The sequence below is a fragment of the Polyodon spathula genome, chromosome 10 (assembly GCF_017654505.1).
Source record: "Polyodon spathula isolate WHYD16114869_AA chromosome 10, ASM1765450v1, whole genome shotgun sequence".
NCBI classification, from domain to species: Eukaryota; Metazoa; Chordata; class Actinopteri; order Acipenseriformes; family Polyodontidae; genus Polyodon; species Polyodon spathula.
The window spans coordinates 1,041,020-1,059,400 of NC_054543.1; the positions used below are offsets into that span (position 1 = coordinate 1,041,020).

The following is an 18,381-nucleotide window of genomic DNA, read 5'->3' on the forward strand; positions in this document are numbered from 1 at the left end:
CAATGATCACATTCACACACAGCAGCACAGCCTGCACAGCAATATTCAGAACTGCAATGATCACATTCACCCACAGCAGCACAGCCTGCACAGCAATATTCAGAACTGCAATGATCACATTCACACACAGCAGCACAGCCTGCACAGCAATATTCAGAACTGCAATGATCACATTCACCCACAGCAGCACAGCCTGCACAGCAATATTCAGAACTGCAATGATCACATTCACACACAGCAGCACAGCCTGCACAGCAATATTCAGAACTGCAATGATCACATTCACCCACAGTGCACAGCCTGCACAGCAATATTCAGAACTGCAATGATCACATTCACACACAGTGCACAGCCTGCACAGCAATATTCAGAACTGCAATGATCACATTCACACACAGCAGCACAGCCTGCACAGCAATATTCAGAACTGCAATGATCACATTCACCCACAGCAGCACAGCCTGCACAGCAATATTCAGAACTGCAATGATCACATTCACCCACAGCAGCACAGCCTGCACAGCAATATTCAGAACTGCAATGATCACATTCACCCACAGCAGCACAGCCTGCACAGCAATATTCAGAACTGCAATGATCACATTCACCCACAGCAGCACAGCCTGCACAGCAATATTCAGAACTGCAATGATCACATTCACACACAGCAGCACAGCCTGCACAGCAATATTCAGAACTGCAATGATCACATTCACCCACAGCAGCACAGCCTGCACAGCAATATTCAGAACTGCAATGATCACATTCACCCACAGCAGCACAGCCTGCACAGCAATATTCAGAACTGCAATGATCACATTCACCCACAGCAGCACAGCCTGCACAGCAATATTCAGAACTGCAATGATCACATTCACCCACAGCAGCACAGCCTGCACAGCAATATTCAGAACTGCAATGATCACATTCACCCACAGCAGCACAGCCTGCACAGCAATATTCAGAACTGCAATGATCACATTCACCCACAGCAGCACAGCCTGCACAGCAATATTCAGAACTGCAATGATCACATTCACCCACAGCAGCACAGCCTGCACAGCAATATTCAGAACTGCAATGATCACATTCACCCACAGCAGCACAGCCTGCACAGCAATATTCAGAACTGCAATGATCACATTCACCCACAGCAGCACAGCCTGCACAGCAATATTCAGAACTGCAATGATCACATTCACCCACAGCAGCACAGCCTGCACAGCAATATTCAGAACTGCAATGATCACATTCACCCACAGCAGCACAGCCTGCACAGCAATATTCAGAACTGCAATGATCACATTCACACACAGCAGCACAGCCTGCACAGCAATATTCAGAACTGCAATGATCACATTCACCCACAGCAGCACAGCCTGCACAGCAATATTCAGAACTGCAATGATCACATTCACCCACAGCAGCACAGCCTGCACAGCAATATTCAGAACTGCAATGATCACATTCACACACAGTGCACAGCCTGCACAGCAATATTCAGAACTGCAATGATCACATTCACCCACAGCAGCACAGCCTGCACAGCAATATTCAGAACTGCAATGATCACATTCACACACAGCAGCACAGCCTGCACAGCAATATTCAGAACTGCAATGATCACATTCACACACAGAGCACAGCCTGCACAGCAATATTCAGAACTGCAATGATCACATTCACACACAGTGCACAGCCTGCACAGCAATATTCAGAACTGCAATGATCACATTCACACACAGCGCACAGCCTGCACAGCACAGCTGCAATGCACAGCAATATTCAGAACTGCAATGATCACATTCACACACAGCAGCACAGCCTGCACAGCAATATTCAGAACTGCAATGATCACATTCACCCACAGCAGCACAGCCTGCACAGCAATATTCAGAACTGCAATGATCACATTCACCCACAGCAGCACAGCCTGCACAGCAATATTCAGAACTGCAATGATCACATTCACCCACAGCAGCACAGCCTGCACAGCAATATTCAGAACTGCAATGATCACATTCACCCACAGCAGCACAGCCTGCACAGCAATATTCAGAACTGCAATGATCACATTCACAGCACACAGCACAGCACAGCCTGCACAGCAATATTCAGAACTGATCACATTCACACACAGCAGCAATGCACAGATTCAGAACTGCATGATCACATTCACACACAGCAGCACAGCCTGCACAGCAATATTCAGAACTGCAATGATCACATTCACACACAGCAGCACAGCCTGCACAGCAATATTCAGAACTGCAATGATCACATTCACACACAGTGCACAGCCTGCACAGCAATATTCAGAACTGCAATGATCACATTCACACACAGTGCACAGCGTGCACAGCAATATTCAGAACTGCAATGATCACAGAGACTATAGAACCAGGGGGCTTGTACTCTACTTGTGATTTTTCTTTTTCAAACCAGGAACTGCTGTTGACTGGTTATCTAGTTTTGACAGTTTTATGACATAACACAACTGTGAAGAAACCAGGTTCAGAGCTGAACCTTCGCTGGATGACTGTTTCTGATTGCTGGATCTAGGACTGCAGCAGCCCTGAATACATTTCCTACCAAACTGCATTTCAGTTTGGGTTTGAACACTTTCCAATTATGTTTGTCATTGCCACCAAAGAGCTTGAAAGTGTTTTGGCAGGATGTTTTTTTTTTCTTCTATACTGGTATTGATTTTATTGAGAGAAGACTTATATTATAAGGAATAACCTTAAGCCTTGCATTTTTCTTGTAGACGCCCATTTCCAGCAGGAGACCGAGTCACCTTTAATGGGAAAGACTGTCTTTGTCAGCTCTGCGTACAGCCGATGTCTCCCAGTCCCAAAGATATCAGCAGCTCCAGCAGTAAGTTCTGGTCTTCTCATTGTTTTACAGCAGGTATGACACACAATACAAACAGTTTGTTGAAAAGCTTGCATTAGTGAGCGGTTGTGTCCTGTTAGGGCAGCGGATTATTGCAGCGTAAATGAAGCCGGAACCACAGCATGGGATTTGTACAGGAAGACTGCTGTAAGGATGTTTGTAGGATGTTTTTTTATTTTTTGGTGTGAGAGACGAGTGCACTTCTTTCATTGCTGCGTAATAAAATGAAACTCTGTTGCTCTGTTCTGTGGCAGTGGATTAATGCGTGGTTATCTCAAGGGCTTCATTACGAGCTTCATCTAGACCCAGTTTAGCCTCCTCGTCATGCTTTCAAAGCTGCGTCTACCACCTCAGCCAACTTGACCTCACTCAACTGATGGAGTGTATCCCTAGGAATACTTCAGGAACATTCAAAGTTATAAATTATACATGTTTCTTTTGTTTAAATGGAAAACACATGTGCCTGGATTAATTTTTTTTTGCTTTTATTGGAGTCCATGTTAAATTTAAAACCTTTTAGGGTGGCAGGATAACATAAATAAAACATAAAAATCGGTTTTATTTTAAGTTGTTCTATACTGCAACCTTCGTAAATGTAATTAAATATCATATTTGCTACAGAATCCCTGGCCTACACTACTGCAGTTTGTAGCTATGATTGATTTTATGTTGCATCCTGATTAAAAGGCTTAGTCATCTTTATGTAAAGCCGCATCAATACTGTATTTGGAAGTGTATTTGGTTTTTAATCAGTATATATTTTTTTACAGCTGTTACTATTGATGACTAAACTGTTATTTGCTTGATATTTCTATTACAAGTATGGATTATTAATATGTACTGCCACCTAGTGTTATTTTTTTCAAAAACAAAGTGTCAGAGGTGCAAAGGAAGCTGCGTCTCCCAAGTTAACCGAACTCAGCATCAACTTGACCTCACGTACTTCCCTTCCTTACCTGCAACTGATGAGTGTTTCCCTAGGAATACTTTCCGGAACATTCAAAAGTTATAAATTATTAACTATTACATAGTTTCTTTTTTGTTTAAAAAATGCGAACACCAACATGTGGCCATGGAATCTAATTTTTTTTTTGCTTTTTATTTATTTGGATTCCATGTTAATTTTAAAAACCTTTAGGGTTGGCGGATAACAATAATTTGACACTATGCGTCTTAAAAAAAATAAAACAGCCAATTTCCAAATTGCATAACTTTTGCATAATTTATTTGCATTTTAAAAGGTAAAGTAAATAATATCCCCTATCTGTCTCATACTTCACAGAGCTACATATATAGCAGTATGTAGAAGTATTCAATGTCAATGCTAATGTGCTTCTAGTGAGCTGTTGAGATCTTGAATGTTTCGTGCTGTTGTGTTTTCAGATTGTGCTGGCTGCGGTAGAGATATCAAGGATGGCCAGGCTCTGCTGGCTCTCGAACGGCAGTGGCATCTGGGCTGCTTCAAATGCAAGGCATGCGGGAAGGTCCTGACTGGAGAGTATATCAGCAAGTGAGTATCCTGTCCTTCCAGCGAGTTTACAGGGAGTGTTGGTGTCTATGACGTTCTGCAGGGAGTGTACAGGGAGTGTTGCTCTATGAGGTTCTGCAGGGAGTGTCAGGGAGTGTTGCTCTATGAGGTTCTGTAGGGAGTGTACATGGAGTGTTGCTCTATGGGGATCTGCAGGGAGTGTTGCTCTATGAGGTTCTGTAGGGAGTGTCAGGGAGTGTTGCTCTATAAGGTTCTGTAGGGAGTGTACATGGAGTGTTGCTCTATGAGGATCTGCAGGGAGTGTGTAGGGAGTGTTGCTCTATAAGGTTCTGTAGAGAGTGTACATGGAGTGTTGCTCTATGAGTTTATGTAGGGAGTGTCAGGGAGTGTTGCTCTATGAGGATTTATAGGGAGTGTACAGGGAGTGTTGCTCTATAAGGTTCTGTAGAGAGTGTACATGGAGTGTTGTTCTATGAGGTTCTGCAGGGAGTGTACAGGGAGTGTTGCTCTATGAGTTTCTGTAGGGAGTGTCAGGGAGTGTTGCTCTATGAGGATTTGTAGGGAGTGTACAGGGAGTGTTGCTCTATAAGGTTCTGTAGGGAGTGTACATGGAGTGTTGCTCTATGAGGATCTGCAGAGAGTGTACAGGGAGTGTTGCTCTATAAGATTCTGTAGGGAGTGTACAGGGAGTGTAGCTCTATGAGGTTCTGTAGGGAGTGTACAGGGAGTGTTGCTCTATGAGGTTCTATAGGGAGTGTCCAGGGAGTGTTGCTTTATGAGGTTCTGTAGGGAGTGTCCAGGGAGTGTTGCTCTATGAGGTTATGTAAGGAGCGTCCAGGGAGTGTTGCTCAATAAGGTTCTGTAGGGAGTGTTCAAGGAGTGTTGCTCTAAGAGGATCTGCAGGGAGTGTACAGGGAGTGTTGCTCTATGAGGATCTGCAGGGAGTGTACAGGGAGTGTACAGGGAGTGTTGCTCTATGAGGAGCTGCAGGGAGTGTACAGGGAGTGTACAGGGAGTGTTGCTCTATGAGGAGCTGCAGGGAGTGTACAGGGAGTGTTGGTGTCTCTGAGGATCTGCAGGGAGTGTTGGATAGCTGTGAAATTTATGAGGCTTACAGCTGCTAGCTATCGTTTCATTAGTGGCTATTTTGTAAAATGTAAAAATACATGGTGCTATAACTTGTGTTTCTTACAAAACTGCACATCTATAGAGACCTATATAACAAATGGACTTGCATGACAGATACGATTTATGGAGTTGTTTTAGTTAGCTACTATAACCAATTCAACCATAGCATTGAATTGCAGGCATAATTTACATCAAGGAATTCACCAGTATGATCTACCTCCACAGTCCTAAATTCCATCATTTCATAGCATTGTCTTTTATTCCACCTGGGACCTAGAAAGGGGGTGAATGAAACTAAAACTATCATGGCTTGGTCTTGACAAGTATATATATACAGGTATATACTGATGTGATCTAACAGGTGGTGCAAGCGTGCAAGTACAGTTCCAACATGATTATCTAAGCTGATATGGAAGGGATTCTTTTTATGTTTACCCTTAACCTGTTTTTGCAATTATACAGTATCAGGTAGCATAAGTATTTCCTATCATGACTTGAGCACACAATACAAACTTTCCCAAAGCCAATTAAACACGCAATAATGATACAGCAGTAAGCGTGATGTGCAGTGCTTTTAGGTGTGTGAACATGTTTTAAACATGATATTGTAGCTGTGCATTCACCCTCTGAACTCTATTGTATTGCTGTCCTCAGGGATGAAGCTCCCTACTGTGAAAAGGATTTTCAGATTCACTTTGGAGTGAAGTGTGAGGCCTGTCATCAGTTCATCACTGGGAAAGTCCTCGAGGTAAGAACAGGGTTCACCAGCCAGCCCAGTCTTTCTAAATACATTACCAGTCAGACTAGACTGCTCTGGTAAAGGATGCCAGCTGTTTGGTTGTGTTCTTGTTACATGCTGGGGTGGGTGGGGTCAGCGATGCATGATGCAGAACCTGTTGATCTGTAACAACCTCACTTTCCTGCCACAAAGTACCTCCACATTTTAGTGAGAAGGCCCTAACCTTACCCTTAACCCTATCCATTATATTGGAACCCCTAACCCTGTCCAAGCCACTTCATCTTCAGATTGGAAGCAGCTGTCCCTGCACGGATTTGTACTGGGAAAGACAGAGCGTACACTTTTACATTCGGATTGGTATTCCCTAAGCCTTGCATTTTGTCAGTGTAATTTGTCCTGTGTCATACATAGTGCACACTGGGACAAGATATAAGTATGCAGGTGGGGTGGTCCGTTAGCAGAAGGCAAGTTTAGTTGGAACAAAGTGTCAGAGTTTGCAGTTCAGTCCCCTGCCTCTTAGTACAGAGCATTCGTCACAGTTCTTAGTACCACCCCACTGAGACCAGAAAGCTATAGGCTGTTGTGACAAGGTACTTGTGTCACGTGATTGGGTAACCGCTGATAGCCAAGACAGAGAGACATGGGAGTTGGAGCTGAAACGCCGCTCAGGCGCACAGGATTTATTCTCCACAAATAGTAAACAAACTGGTCATGTGACCCTACCAGCGATGGTAACACACAGAGGACACATACAGAAAACTGTACTAAAGGCAAAACAAAACACAGTACAAAATCTACAAATAAAAGGTGCCACACAGGGCGAGCGCTAGCCAGCTCCAGGAACCAGCTACACTACATAACCCTCGCTATACATTACATGGGATCACTATCCCCTAAACTAACCTACTTATGAGCCGGTATTCTTACGATGACTCCTGCTTCTTCATACGGCCTTGGCTCGGCACTGCTTTCACAAGTACTGTGTTGCAGTGTAAGGGTTGTGTAGCTGTAATTCCTGCAGAGCAGACACTCTCCTCCTCAGTGTGCACAGCGCCCCTGTGGGTAGCATCTAGAACGAACCCCATCGGATGTTTTATGCTGACGGACACGCAGTCGAGAACTTCCCATCTGCTGATTGAGGACCAGTACAGCCAATCATTCACTGCCCTTCCTCTCAACCAAACCAGCAGGAAGTAAGTCTCAACACAGCGCCTGTCTGTAAATTTTTAATCAAACTTAACAACTCCAAAAAGCACACAAAACAAACCTGTTTCCACATATAATTTACACCAACACTAATTTCCCCATGTGCAGGGCAATCGCCCTGCTACAGCCATAGATAATGTGGGGAACAGGCAGACAGACTGTAGAAATGGAACTTCCACATCTTAATAATATAATCTCTTTTTCCATTTTACAGAGAAGAACACAGGCAGTGTTCTAAAGGCGTGAGGCAGCTGCCATATGACAATGTAGTAAAATGCCACAAACGAACATACTCAGCCATTTGGTAGACACATGACTAACATGCTAGTTATGAGGACTGTGCAAGTTGTAAATTTACACCTAATATCAGTTCTACCACAACAAATAAACTTACAGTACAAGTGTTTGTGGCAACAGAAGAAAAGTCTCTGAAATGGTGAAAAGAGGACCTTCTGCTTTTTAATATCGTAAAGTGAGGATTTAGGAACTATCAAGACAATCCTGCGCTGTGCAAAAACGTGTACTTTGTATTAAATGAGTTCATGTTTGAAAATAAACAAACAGCATCCTATGTGAACCTGTAATTAACTTTAGATAAACTTGGCCAACTGCCGAGAAACCTCTAGGAAATGGCTTTGCTTCCTCTGCACATGTAAGAGTTTAAGGATGTATTTTGTTTTTGTTGGAATGTTGACAATGATGACAGTCTCGGTCACTGCTTGTGAAGGCAGTCTGGGGGAGGGGTATTGTTGCATTGGAAACAGTGGAATCTGCCGTCTGTTTATCATCCCAGCTTGCACATTCTAGTCCCCTGCCATCTCTACCTGAGAAGTGAGATTTTTTGATTTTGTGCATGTAGGTGGTATCATTTTTTATACTCAGTTAATGGGTTCTGTCTGCCAGGTGCATTTATATCCATTGAAGCCAAGTCAAAAAAAGGACTGTGTTTTCCATAGCTATGTGATATTGTTATTATTTGTACTGTGTCAGTGCAAAGCAGAGCTTAGTTCATAATTGTATGCATGTAACGCATTACTGTGCATGTTTAATGGGCCATACTCTTGCAAGACAGACCTTTTATAAACAGCACTAAGAAAGACTTTTGTTCTCGTGTCTCGGTTGACAAGGTCATGTATACGTTGCTTAATCAATGCATTGTTCAGGCAGCACCTCGGCTCTCTGGCAGGGTTGGAGCCTGTGGTAACGACTCAGTGGAAAGTTGACTGTAGTCCCTGCCAGTTCAACAGAGGGGCTTCCTTTAAACAGGCTAAACAGGAAACGACTGTGTAAGACACTGAATCCTCTAGAAAGCAATGTCTCAGTCAGGTCTGCAAGCTGGGGACCTGGGGAAGCAGCAGGGCCTTGGCATGCTAGGAGATGTTCATGACAAACAGATGGCAGCTCGGGGTGAGGAGCAGCGGTGTATGTAGAAGACTCATGTAATGGCTTCTTGATGGGCACCGTACTTGTTTATAGAAACACTGCACAGGTTATCAGCTACTGTACACTGACAGCAACAGTCTATTGACTGTAGCATATATATTTTTTTACATTCATTGAGATTTTACCTCATTGGTTACATCACAGCACCCTGCATACACCTACCTGGTGCTATGGACAAACACAGTGTACTGCATAATGCTGTAGCGTGTTCTGGGATTCCAAACAGGTGACATCAGTCTGTCAGGTAGTATTACAATGATCTACCTGCTGAACATGATCTGTTTCTTGCTGCAAATAGTACATGCAAGGGTAAGCTGAGGTACTGGTTAGTAAAATCAGATTCAGTAACTTGGGGCAGTAAAACAATACAAAAATACGCCCCTTTTTTCAGCATGCTTTGATTTGCGTCATTCAACTCTATCCACATTTCAAATCAAGAAGGCTGTAATTGGGGCAATCAAGAACCGGAATTTTACTCTTCAGTCTCCAGTGATTTCGTGCAAGCGAGAATGATATATTAATTTTAAATTATCCAAACTGAATGAGAATAGACATGCTTTCTGTTGCACACTGTTATCAATTTCACCATAAAGAATCATATTTTTACTTACCTGCCTTTAAGGTGTCATTCCATTCCTACAGTAGAACAGAAACATTATTGTGCTTGAGCACCTTCCCTTGTTTCTTTAGTGCCACCCCCTTCATTTTAACAGTGGACTAGTCTGGTGGGGACGGCAACATGTTATTCCTGACTAGGTGGGAAAGCCCTTTTATTACTGGTTTGGAAGGCAGTGTTTTACTTTTATTCTGCTGAGAGGCAGAAGCATTCAAGCAGGGCTTGACAGTGAAGACAGGCTAGAGAGTGCTCTGACTGTGTGGAGTGGGACAGGTCGAGGCAGATTTTTTGTGAGTTAACTGGATTTGCAGACGCTCATCTTGTCTGATTAGTCACTGAAAAGAGTTGAAGCCCTCCAAGCCTGGAATAAGGTAAGGCATTATCAAGGTTTTTATATGTGTGGTTTTGTATGGGTGCGACTACATATCTCAAACAGTTTTGTATTCATCGATTGTCGCCTTTTAAAAAAATACTCACAGCAGTTTATTTGGCATCTTGCAATTTGATTAAAATAAATTGCTTGTAGTTCATATGTAGTTCATATTTTATAAATGTACAGCTACCCTTTTTTGTTTTGTATGTTACTGCAAAATATAGTATTGCACACTTAAGCACAAATATAGGTTTTTGTAGTTTTTAAATATTAAACTGTTTTCATTTACATGTTTTTAATGTTTACTGCATGATAAGGAAATATTTTTGCAATGAGCTTCATGCTAAGCTGTGCCAAAAATAATGTAACCGAGAACATACATATGTGCAAAACCTAAAATACATTTTACAAGGCAGGGTTTTTTTAATGTAAATATGTTAGATTTGTACATAGCACAAGTACCTAACGAGGAGTGTATATTATTAATATTATTTTTGTGGCTGTCTTGAGATTTTGTGTGAAATGAAATACTGAGTTTATCCAACAGGCAGATGAGCTAACAGAAACATTAGTGAACAATCTTTCTAACAGTGGGGAAGATTGATGGCTGCTGTGTTTGTAACAGTAGCTTTTTCAGAAATGACAGGGTGATTTTAAAATACTGTGAGCTTAACTGCCGTTATTTCAATAAGCTCCTCCGTGGAAATACAGCACCATTGTATCATTTCAAAGGCTGAGATGCACGGGATATTCACAGAAAAAAGCAGGAGTGAATCGCACTCCTGTGAGCTGTCCCCACTCTTCATCTGTCAGAACCCCAAACATTGCTTAGAATGTCATTAATGCAATAGTGCCATAGTATGGTTTAATAGGGCTGTTCCATACTGTGCAGTGCTGTGCAACACATTATCCACCTTGGTAATGGATCTCCCACCAGTGCAGCACAGCCTAATTGGAAGTTATGCAATAATGCCTGTTTCATCTAGCTCCACTGAAAGGGAGTGGTGCGAGACGTTCTTTTGTGGTGATAATAGAGATTACAAGCACAGGTACGAACTAACTTCACTGTCTGAATGTGTGTGGGAAACTTACAGAACCTGTCTCCTGGACAATATGACTACAAAAAAGTTACTAAGTTGTTGCCCAGGCATGTTGACTATAATCGCAGGTAAAAATAAAAACTGGTCGTCAAGCCTTGTTAAAACCAAACCCAGTTATTTAACTAACCAGTCTATGAATAACTTTGCAAGCTTTATAAATAGGACCCATTGTATTCATCCTAATGCTACAAAGATCTAAATCACTGAAAGTTGGTGCCATGGAGACCCAGGCTTGAAGATCTCAGGGTGCTGGCAGATTGCACTGTGGAGACCCAGGCTTGCAGATCTCAGGGGTCTGGCAGATTGCACTGTGGAGACCCAGGCTTGCAGATCTCAGAGGGCTGGCAGATTGCACTGTGGAGACCCAGGCTTGCAGATCTCAGTCAGAGCACAATGCAATGTCTGTGTTTTTCCCACTTCCTGAAGTTCAACAGCACATTAGTGGGAAAGACTTCTTTAAATATGCTTGTCCTTCAACTCTTTTCAATGCGTGTAATCAGTTAGAATTGAATGCATTGTAATCCAGCTCCAGTTCGCAGGTGAGTTCAACACACACCCAAAGGCCAGTGGCTATGGGTTCGAACCTCTGTCTCTGACATGAAAGAGGTCAGTCCAAGCTCTTAACTCAGTAATGTAATATAATTCTTAGCTTAATAAACAAGGCATGAGAGGCTCCTTAACTGGAATCACATTGCATCAGCACCAGCTGCACATAGTCACCACTTGGGAGATGCTCTGTTAGTGGTTTTAAACTGTGCACTCCCCTTGACTGCAGTGCAAGCCAACAAAAAACATCATTTATTTAATATGACTCAGAAAGGCTTGCAAAACAGCAAGAGCTCATTCCACTGGGCTTATATGTGCAATGTGTTATAGACTCACAAAATCCCCAGAACCTGCCTTATAATCCCATGTAGGACTGCTGATTGCTTTTTATTTATGATTGAGATCTATGGCTGTTATCCCTCTCTTGCTGTCTGAGGGAAGTCTACACCCAGTAGAATTAGTTTCCATGGTAACTATACTCTTGTTGGCACCAGGCCATTATTAGACAGTCTGATGTTTTCTCTCATGGCCCTCCTTTACCATACATGGCTGGAGGTAATGAAAATCTGAACTTTAAACTGAAGATTTTATGATAATTACAAAAAGGTACATTTATAATTCTGTTTGACCAAACTAGCCGTACACTATATATAATATAATTATTATAATATAATATGAAAATTGGGTAAAAAATAAGTCAGAGCAAGTGATTATTGCTATCCTGAAAGCCATTTTTAATGTGGCTTCAGCAGCTTAAAGCTGTTACTAATTGTGTGTACAGTATATTTTATTGGCAAGCTGTGATATGATTTTGAGACCTTCCTGTGTCCACAAAGCTTATCAGTTAGGTTCAAATCCTAATGCAGTGCTCTTCCTGCCTTATGGAACGTGTAGCCAGTGTGCCTGTCTTACAGCAGGGTGTTAGGAATGCTGGTGTGTTCTATTGGCAGGACTGGCTGGGTGTTAGGGAGGCTGGGTGTTCTATTGGCAGGACTGGCTGGGTGTTAGGGAGGCTGGTGTGTTCTATTGGCAGGACTGGCTGGGTGTTAGGGAGGCTGGTGTGTTCTATTGGCAGGACTGGCTGGGTGTTAGGGAGGCTGGTGTGTTCTATTGGCAGGACTGGCTGGGTGTTAGGGAGGCTGGTGTGTTCTATTGGCAGGACTGGCTGGGTGTTAGGGAGGCTGGTGTGTTCTATTGGCAGGACTGGCTGGGTGTTAGGGAGGCTGGTGTGTTCTATTGGCAGGACTGGCTGGGTGTTAGGGAGGCTGGTGTGTTCTATTGGCAGGACTGGCTGGGTGTTTGGGAGGCTGTGCTCTGTTGTTCTATTGGCAGGACTGGCTGGGTGTTAGGGAGGCTGGTGTGTTCTATTGGCAGGACTGGCTGGGTGTTAGGGAGGCTGGTGTGTTCTATTGGCAGGACTGGCTGGGTGTTAGGGAGGCTGGTGTGTTCTATTGGCAGGACTGGCTGGGTGTTAGGGAGGCTGGTGTGTTCTATTGGCAGGACTGGCTGGGTGTTAGGGAGGCTGGTGTGTTCTATTGGCAGGACTGGCTGGGTGTTAGGGAGGCTGGTGTGTTCTATTGGCAGGACTGGCTGGGTGTTAGGGAGGCTGGTGTGTTCTATTGGCAGGACTGGCTGGGTGTTAGGGAGGCTGGTGTGTTCTATTGGCAGGACTGGCTGGGTGTTAGGGAGGCTGGTGTGTTCTATTGGCAGGACTGGCTGGGTGTTAGGGAGGCTGGTGTGTTCTATTGGCAGGACTGGCTGGGTGTTAGGGAGGCTGGTGTGTTCTATTGGCAGGACTGGCTGGGTGTTAGGGAGGCTGGTGTGTTCTATTGGCAGGACTGGCTGGGTGTTAGGGAGGCTGGTGTGTTCTATTGGCAGGACTGGCTGGGTGTTAGGGAGGCTGGTGTGTTCTATTGGCAGGACTGGCTGGGTGTTAGGGAGGCTGGTGTGTTCTATTGGCAGGACTGGCTGGGTGTTAGGGAGGCTGGTGTGTTCTATTGGCAGGACTGGCTGGGTGTTTGGGAGGCTGGTGTGTTCTATTGGCAGGACTGGCTGGATGTTTGGGTTTCTTGAACATCTTGGCAACACAATCCCTGGAACGGTGCTGGGTTTTGGTGTTTATTAATCTTACTGAGAAACAGGAAACATCTGGTTCTACTTAGTTAATTTGAGTGAGAGACAAAAAAGTGAATGTGTTGCTAACTAATGCAGTCCTCCTGGTGTGTGCACTAATGGATCCCTGGTGGTGTGTGCACTAATGCAGTCCTGCTGGTGTGTGCACTAATGGAGTCCTGCTGGTGTGTGCACTAATGCAGTCCTCCTGGTGTGTGCACTAATGCAGTCTTCCTGGTGTGTGCACTGATGGAGTCGTCCTGGTGTGTGCCGCAGTCATACAGTATATCAGCTTTATAATAGAGGCTGCCCTCGAATAAACGCCACTATCATTAAAGAAACATTAAGGTATTTTTTTCTGCGCCTAGTAAAAAAAAAAAAACACACAGTAAACAAATAAATACGTAACACTGACTATGTACTTATAACATCCCGAAGAGATGGGAGCCTCAATCTAGCATGTAAATTACAAACTAATGTACACACACATAGTAAGCACATTTTATTTTATGGCAGTACAGTTCTGAAAGAAAATGCATGTACAGAACAGTAGTCCTTCTGAAGTTCTTATATCTGGTTTTGTTGTTTTGTTTTTAGTTCAATTGGAATTCCTGTACTCAATCCCATACAAATAAAAACAATGTGCTTACTATCTATGAGAAGATTTAGTTTTGGTTTCTCTGGCAGAGAAATTACAAACAAGCAAGTTACAGTGACTTTCATCAAAGAGCAAGACCCAATTATTCTGACTCATTTGACTTCATTTAGTTCAGAAGGAACAAGCCAGAGATAGCTATAACTGGCCTAGCAGGTAGAAACGTCTGCCCCAGCTGTTGCTGAATCGTTCACTCTGTGTGTGAGTACCTGGGGTTAATGGCATCTGAAAAATTCATTCATCCTTGTACGTTGTTTTCATTCATCCTTGTACATTGTTTTCATTCATCCTTGTACGTTGTTTTCATTCATCCTTGTACGTTGTTTTCATTCATCCTTGTACGTTGTTTTCATTCATCCTTGTATGTTGTTTTCATTCATCCTTGTACATTGTTTTCATTCATCCTTGTACGTTGTTTTTGTAGCTGCCTAGGCACAGTATACACTTGTATAATGTCTGTTAATTAACCATTCTATGAATAACTTTGTAAGCTGTATAAATATATAAAAGTATAAATCTCAGTGATACAAAGATCAAAAATACTGAAAGTGGGTGCCATGGTGCCCCAGGCTTGCATATCTGAGGGAGCTGGGAGATTCTCTTACCAGGCCAATAAATGTTTACTTAAATGGAATTTGTAAATAAGAAAAAGTTTCTTGTAACAACATGGAAGTGTTTTTTTTTTTTTTCTTATGTGTGATCTTAAATCTGTCATTCTAGTGCTGGCCCTAGTGATTCCATAATCCTACAATATTTAGGCTATTTGTTCCAGCTGTTAGGTTTTTTGTTATACATTTCTACTAGTAAAGCACTGTGGGTTAGGTAACCCTAACCTATTAGAAATCCAACATCTGGCTCAGAAGTACTGGGAGCATTCTAAATGGAAGTAGACTACTTTAGAGAACTGAACGTGACTTTGCAATAGATCTTAATGTTACAGTCCACTTTAGCATTCTGGGAGATTGTTGTACATAATTCGAAAACTCTAGTTCAGAGCCCCACCCCAGTAAGGAACTGGACCCTTGTCAAGATTTCTGCAGGAGCACACAAACCAGCGCTGCATATGCTGTGCCTGTGATTATTCTGTTTACAGATTACAACTAGGAAAGGCTGCTATGGTTACAAGTCACATCTGGGCAATATAAAATAACCATTATTGTATTGAGTCTTTGTTAAATGATGGTGATGGAATCTTCTGCTGTTTGATTATCCAGATTTTTGACACTAACCCAATGTGTGTGTGGAATTCTGTTGTTGAAACAGAAGTGGGATAAGAGAGGAGGGAATACTGGTCTTGGAGCACAATGCGGTACCAAAGAGTGTTCACTCATTTATTTATTGACTCCACAACACCTGAGCCAGCTTTGCAACGTAGTGAAAGTAATCTTTTTAAATATACAGTAAGTTTTAACATCTAAACTCATGGGTAACACTTTACATTAATTGTCTCTAATTCCGATACTTGAGATATGGTGCTCTCATGGCCATACTAAGTCGCTCTTTAAGGGTCTATTTTCTATTTTTAGTGCCAGGTGGCATTGCTGAGCTGTCGGATTATAATAAATTTAGTGTCATGGTAGCTGTCATGCCTAATAGTATGCTACTTTAATCTTGTATTTGTTTGAGACCATTTGAGTATCCCTACGTAATTTTGACCTCTGTGTGTCTGAATACCTATTTCTTGGTCACATTTGATTATACTGTGGGTTTAAGTTGAATTTTTTTTTTCCCCCTAGTATTGATATGATTGCATTGGAATTTGATTAAAATCATATTATTTGCTTTGTCTGTTGCAGATTTCATTTAAACAGTTCTCTACTAACTCCCTACCTGCTTTAAAAATGATCCAGCACTGAAGAGAAACTAATTTTCCAGCCCATCTGTCCAAGGGAAATACTTTCAAAGTGTTAGGTCAGCCTTTAAATCCATTCCCATGCATAGCCTGTGATAAATCAGTCCTGTAATCCAATCCTAATATCTGTTTGTGTTTTAAAGGTGATTCGTTTTGAGCTTCATAAGCTATTGAAATTAAAGTGCCGTTTTATCATCTCTCTCTGACCTCCATGCATGACAGAGGAAATCAGGTCACTGCAATCACAGCCCCAGAAGAAATAAATATTTCATTACATTTTCTTGAAAAGTTGGAGTTTTATCCACTACATTGGAGACAGGAGGTGACTGTTTCATTTTTAGCTTTTTTGGTCAATCTTTGCCAGACATATATTTGAGATCAGAAAAGCAGAAAATTAAAGATAATGCATTACAATTACCGTGACAAATTCGGAACTATTTTGCATTCTTTGGTGAAATAGCTTTTAAGTTGGGGCCTGTTTTTTCTCTTTCTTTTATTTTGTAATTTCTGTGACTGGCAGTGAACAGATGGAAACGATCCCTTAGGTGCTAATTGGTGAACTGATGACAGCACTGGGGAAGCAGTGGAATACAGTGAGATGTCAGGCGAGCAGGACTGCTTCCTGTTTAGACTGAGGTTCCTTAGTTTGGTTTAGTGCCAGTGTTTTTTATGTACATTTGAACAGGATCATCGCTGTTCAATTCAGCCTTGAGCAGCATCAGCTGTTGGTTTCGTGGGGCAATGCTGGAGATCTCAGGGCAATGTCTTTGCTGCCCTTGTGTTCAAAACTAGAATTCAAAGCTTGCTCAATGGCTGAAAACATGACAGCATTGGCACCACTGAGTAGATGAAATGGCTTTAGTACCATCAAAATAACGTGTTTCTCTGGATTACACTTTACAGTTTAAACATGTGAATAACAGAATTAAAAAGGGGCTTGTTTGTATCGTTCCACAGAGGCATTCTTACACAGTGTATTCATAACACCACATGTTGTAAATTGATAACAGATTTTTTTTTTTTTTTTTTAAATTACATTCTTTGGCATAGCATCCTCGTAAAAAATAAAGCATTTTAACACTGTAGTCTTTTGCATTTGCAACATTACTATGGGTTTCTGAGATTGCAGCATTTTAACTCTCTAGTCTTTATCTGGCAAAACACACCAGGCCTGTGTTACTGGAGCGTTTGGCAGATGTTTATCCTGCACACTACTCTCGATTGCATTCACCTGGTGTGGCTTATGACAGAGCAAAGACACTTTTCATGACTCACGCCTGTGTACCACATTGTTCCTTCTCCAAAGCTTGTCTCTACATGATTTTGTTTTTTTTTTATAGTCTTTCCTGTATAGGTTACATATACTGTATACTGTACTTTATTGACTACAGTGTCAATACAGTATGTGTTTTTTTTCACATACTGGATACCTCAATGAAAGGTGGGACTGGAGCAGCTGTAGCCTCTGGTTAAACCTGGTGTGCTTGTCTAACTGGCCCAGTGTCTTTGTACCTTATTTCCTATGCCCTGAAGTGAAGGCAGCAGAGATCTGGAAGGTTGCGAGGTTCTCATTTCAAGTCAGAACTAAGTTGGGTGATTTTAGTGAAATTAAGCAATGAACACACCATCAAAAACAACTTTGAAGATGCTTTAATACTTCTTTCCGCCTTTGCTTTAGACCCAGCCTTACTGGCACAAAGACACCTTTCCTGTTTTGAAAAGGAGTCTTCAACAGATTAAATAGATCTGCAATCACAAAGAGAGGATGATGTCACTGTTTCCTCGCCATCAGATTTGGAGCAATGTGAGCGAGATCAGCACCTTTGTGAAGGATCAGCACAGTGCAGCAAGCAGCAAAGAGACATCCTGGGAACACCTGCCTGCTTGCGGACTGTGTGGGTAGAGAGCCCTAGTACATAAGGAGGTTGAACTTGAGTACACTTGCCGTAGGCTGACAGTATAAGTTAGGGCTAAGAGTAAGGGCAAGCATGTTAAGGCATGTTGTTAAGTAGAATTTGAGAAATTCTTGCAGTATGGTAAATTCATTTTCCAAAGTCATTGCTAATATATATATTATAAAATATATTTTAGATATTGTTAATTTATTGCTGGTTATTTTTTTACCTGTTCCATTGGAGCTAAAGTTGATTCCCATGCAGAGATTGGAAAGGGATTTGTTCAATTCTTTCTTACTGTGGGACGTGTTACATTAATCATAACAGAGACT

At 42.2% G+C, this 18,381-nt stretch overlaps 1 protein-coding gene across 27 annotated transcripts in view; it reads left to right on the forward strand.

The window, feature by feature from the left end:
- The window catches only part of LOC121321694 (actin-binding LIM protein 1-like), a 94,198-nt gene that overhangs the window by 51,303 nt on the left and 24,514 nt on the right, over positions 1 to 18,381 (forward strand). For all 27 annotated transcript variants that reach the window (XM_041260699.1, XM_041260721.1, XM_041260712.1 and 24 more), the window contains exons 4-6: positions 2,768 to 2,877; positions 4,279 to 4,405; positions 6,167 to 6,260. In XM_041260699.1, coding sequence (XP_041116633.1) covers positions 2,768 to 2,877; positions 4,279 to 4,405; positions 6,167 to 6,260 — 331 coding nt within the window. The remainder of the gene's footprint in view (positions 1 to 2,767; positions 2,878 to 4,278; positions 4,406 to 6,166; positions 6,261 to 18,381) is intronic.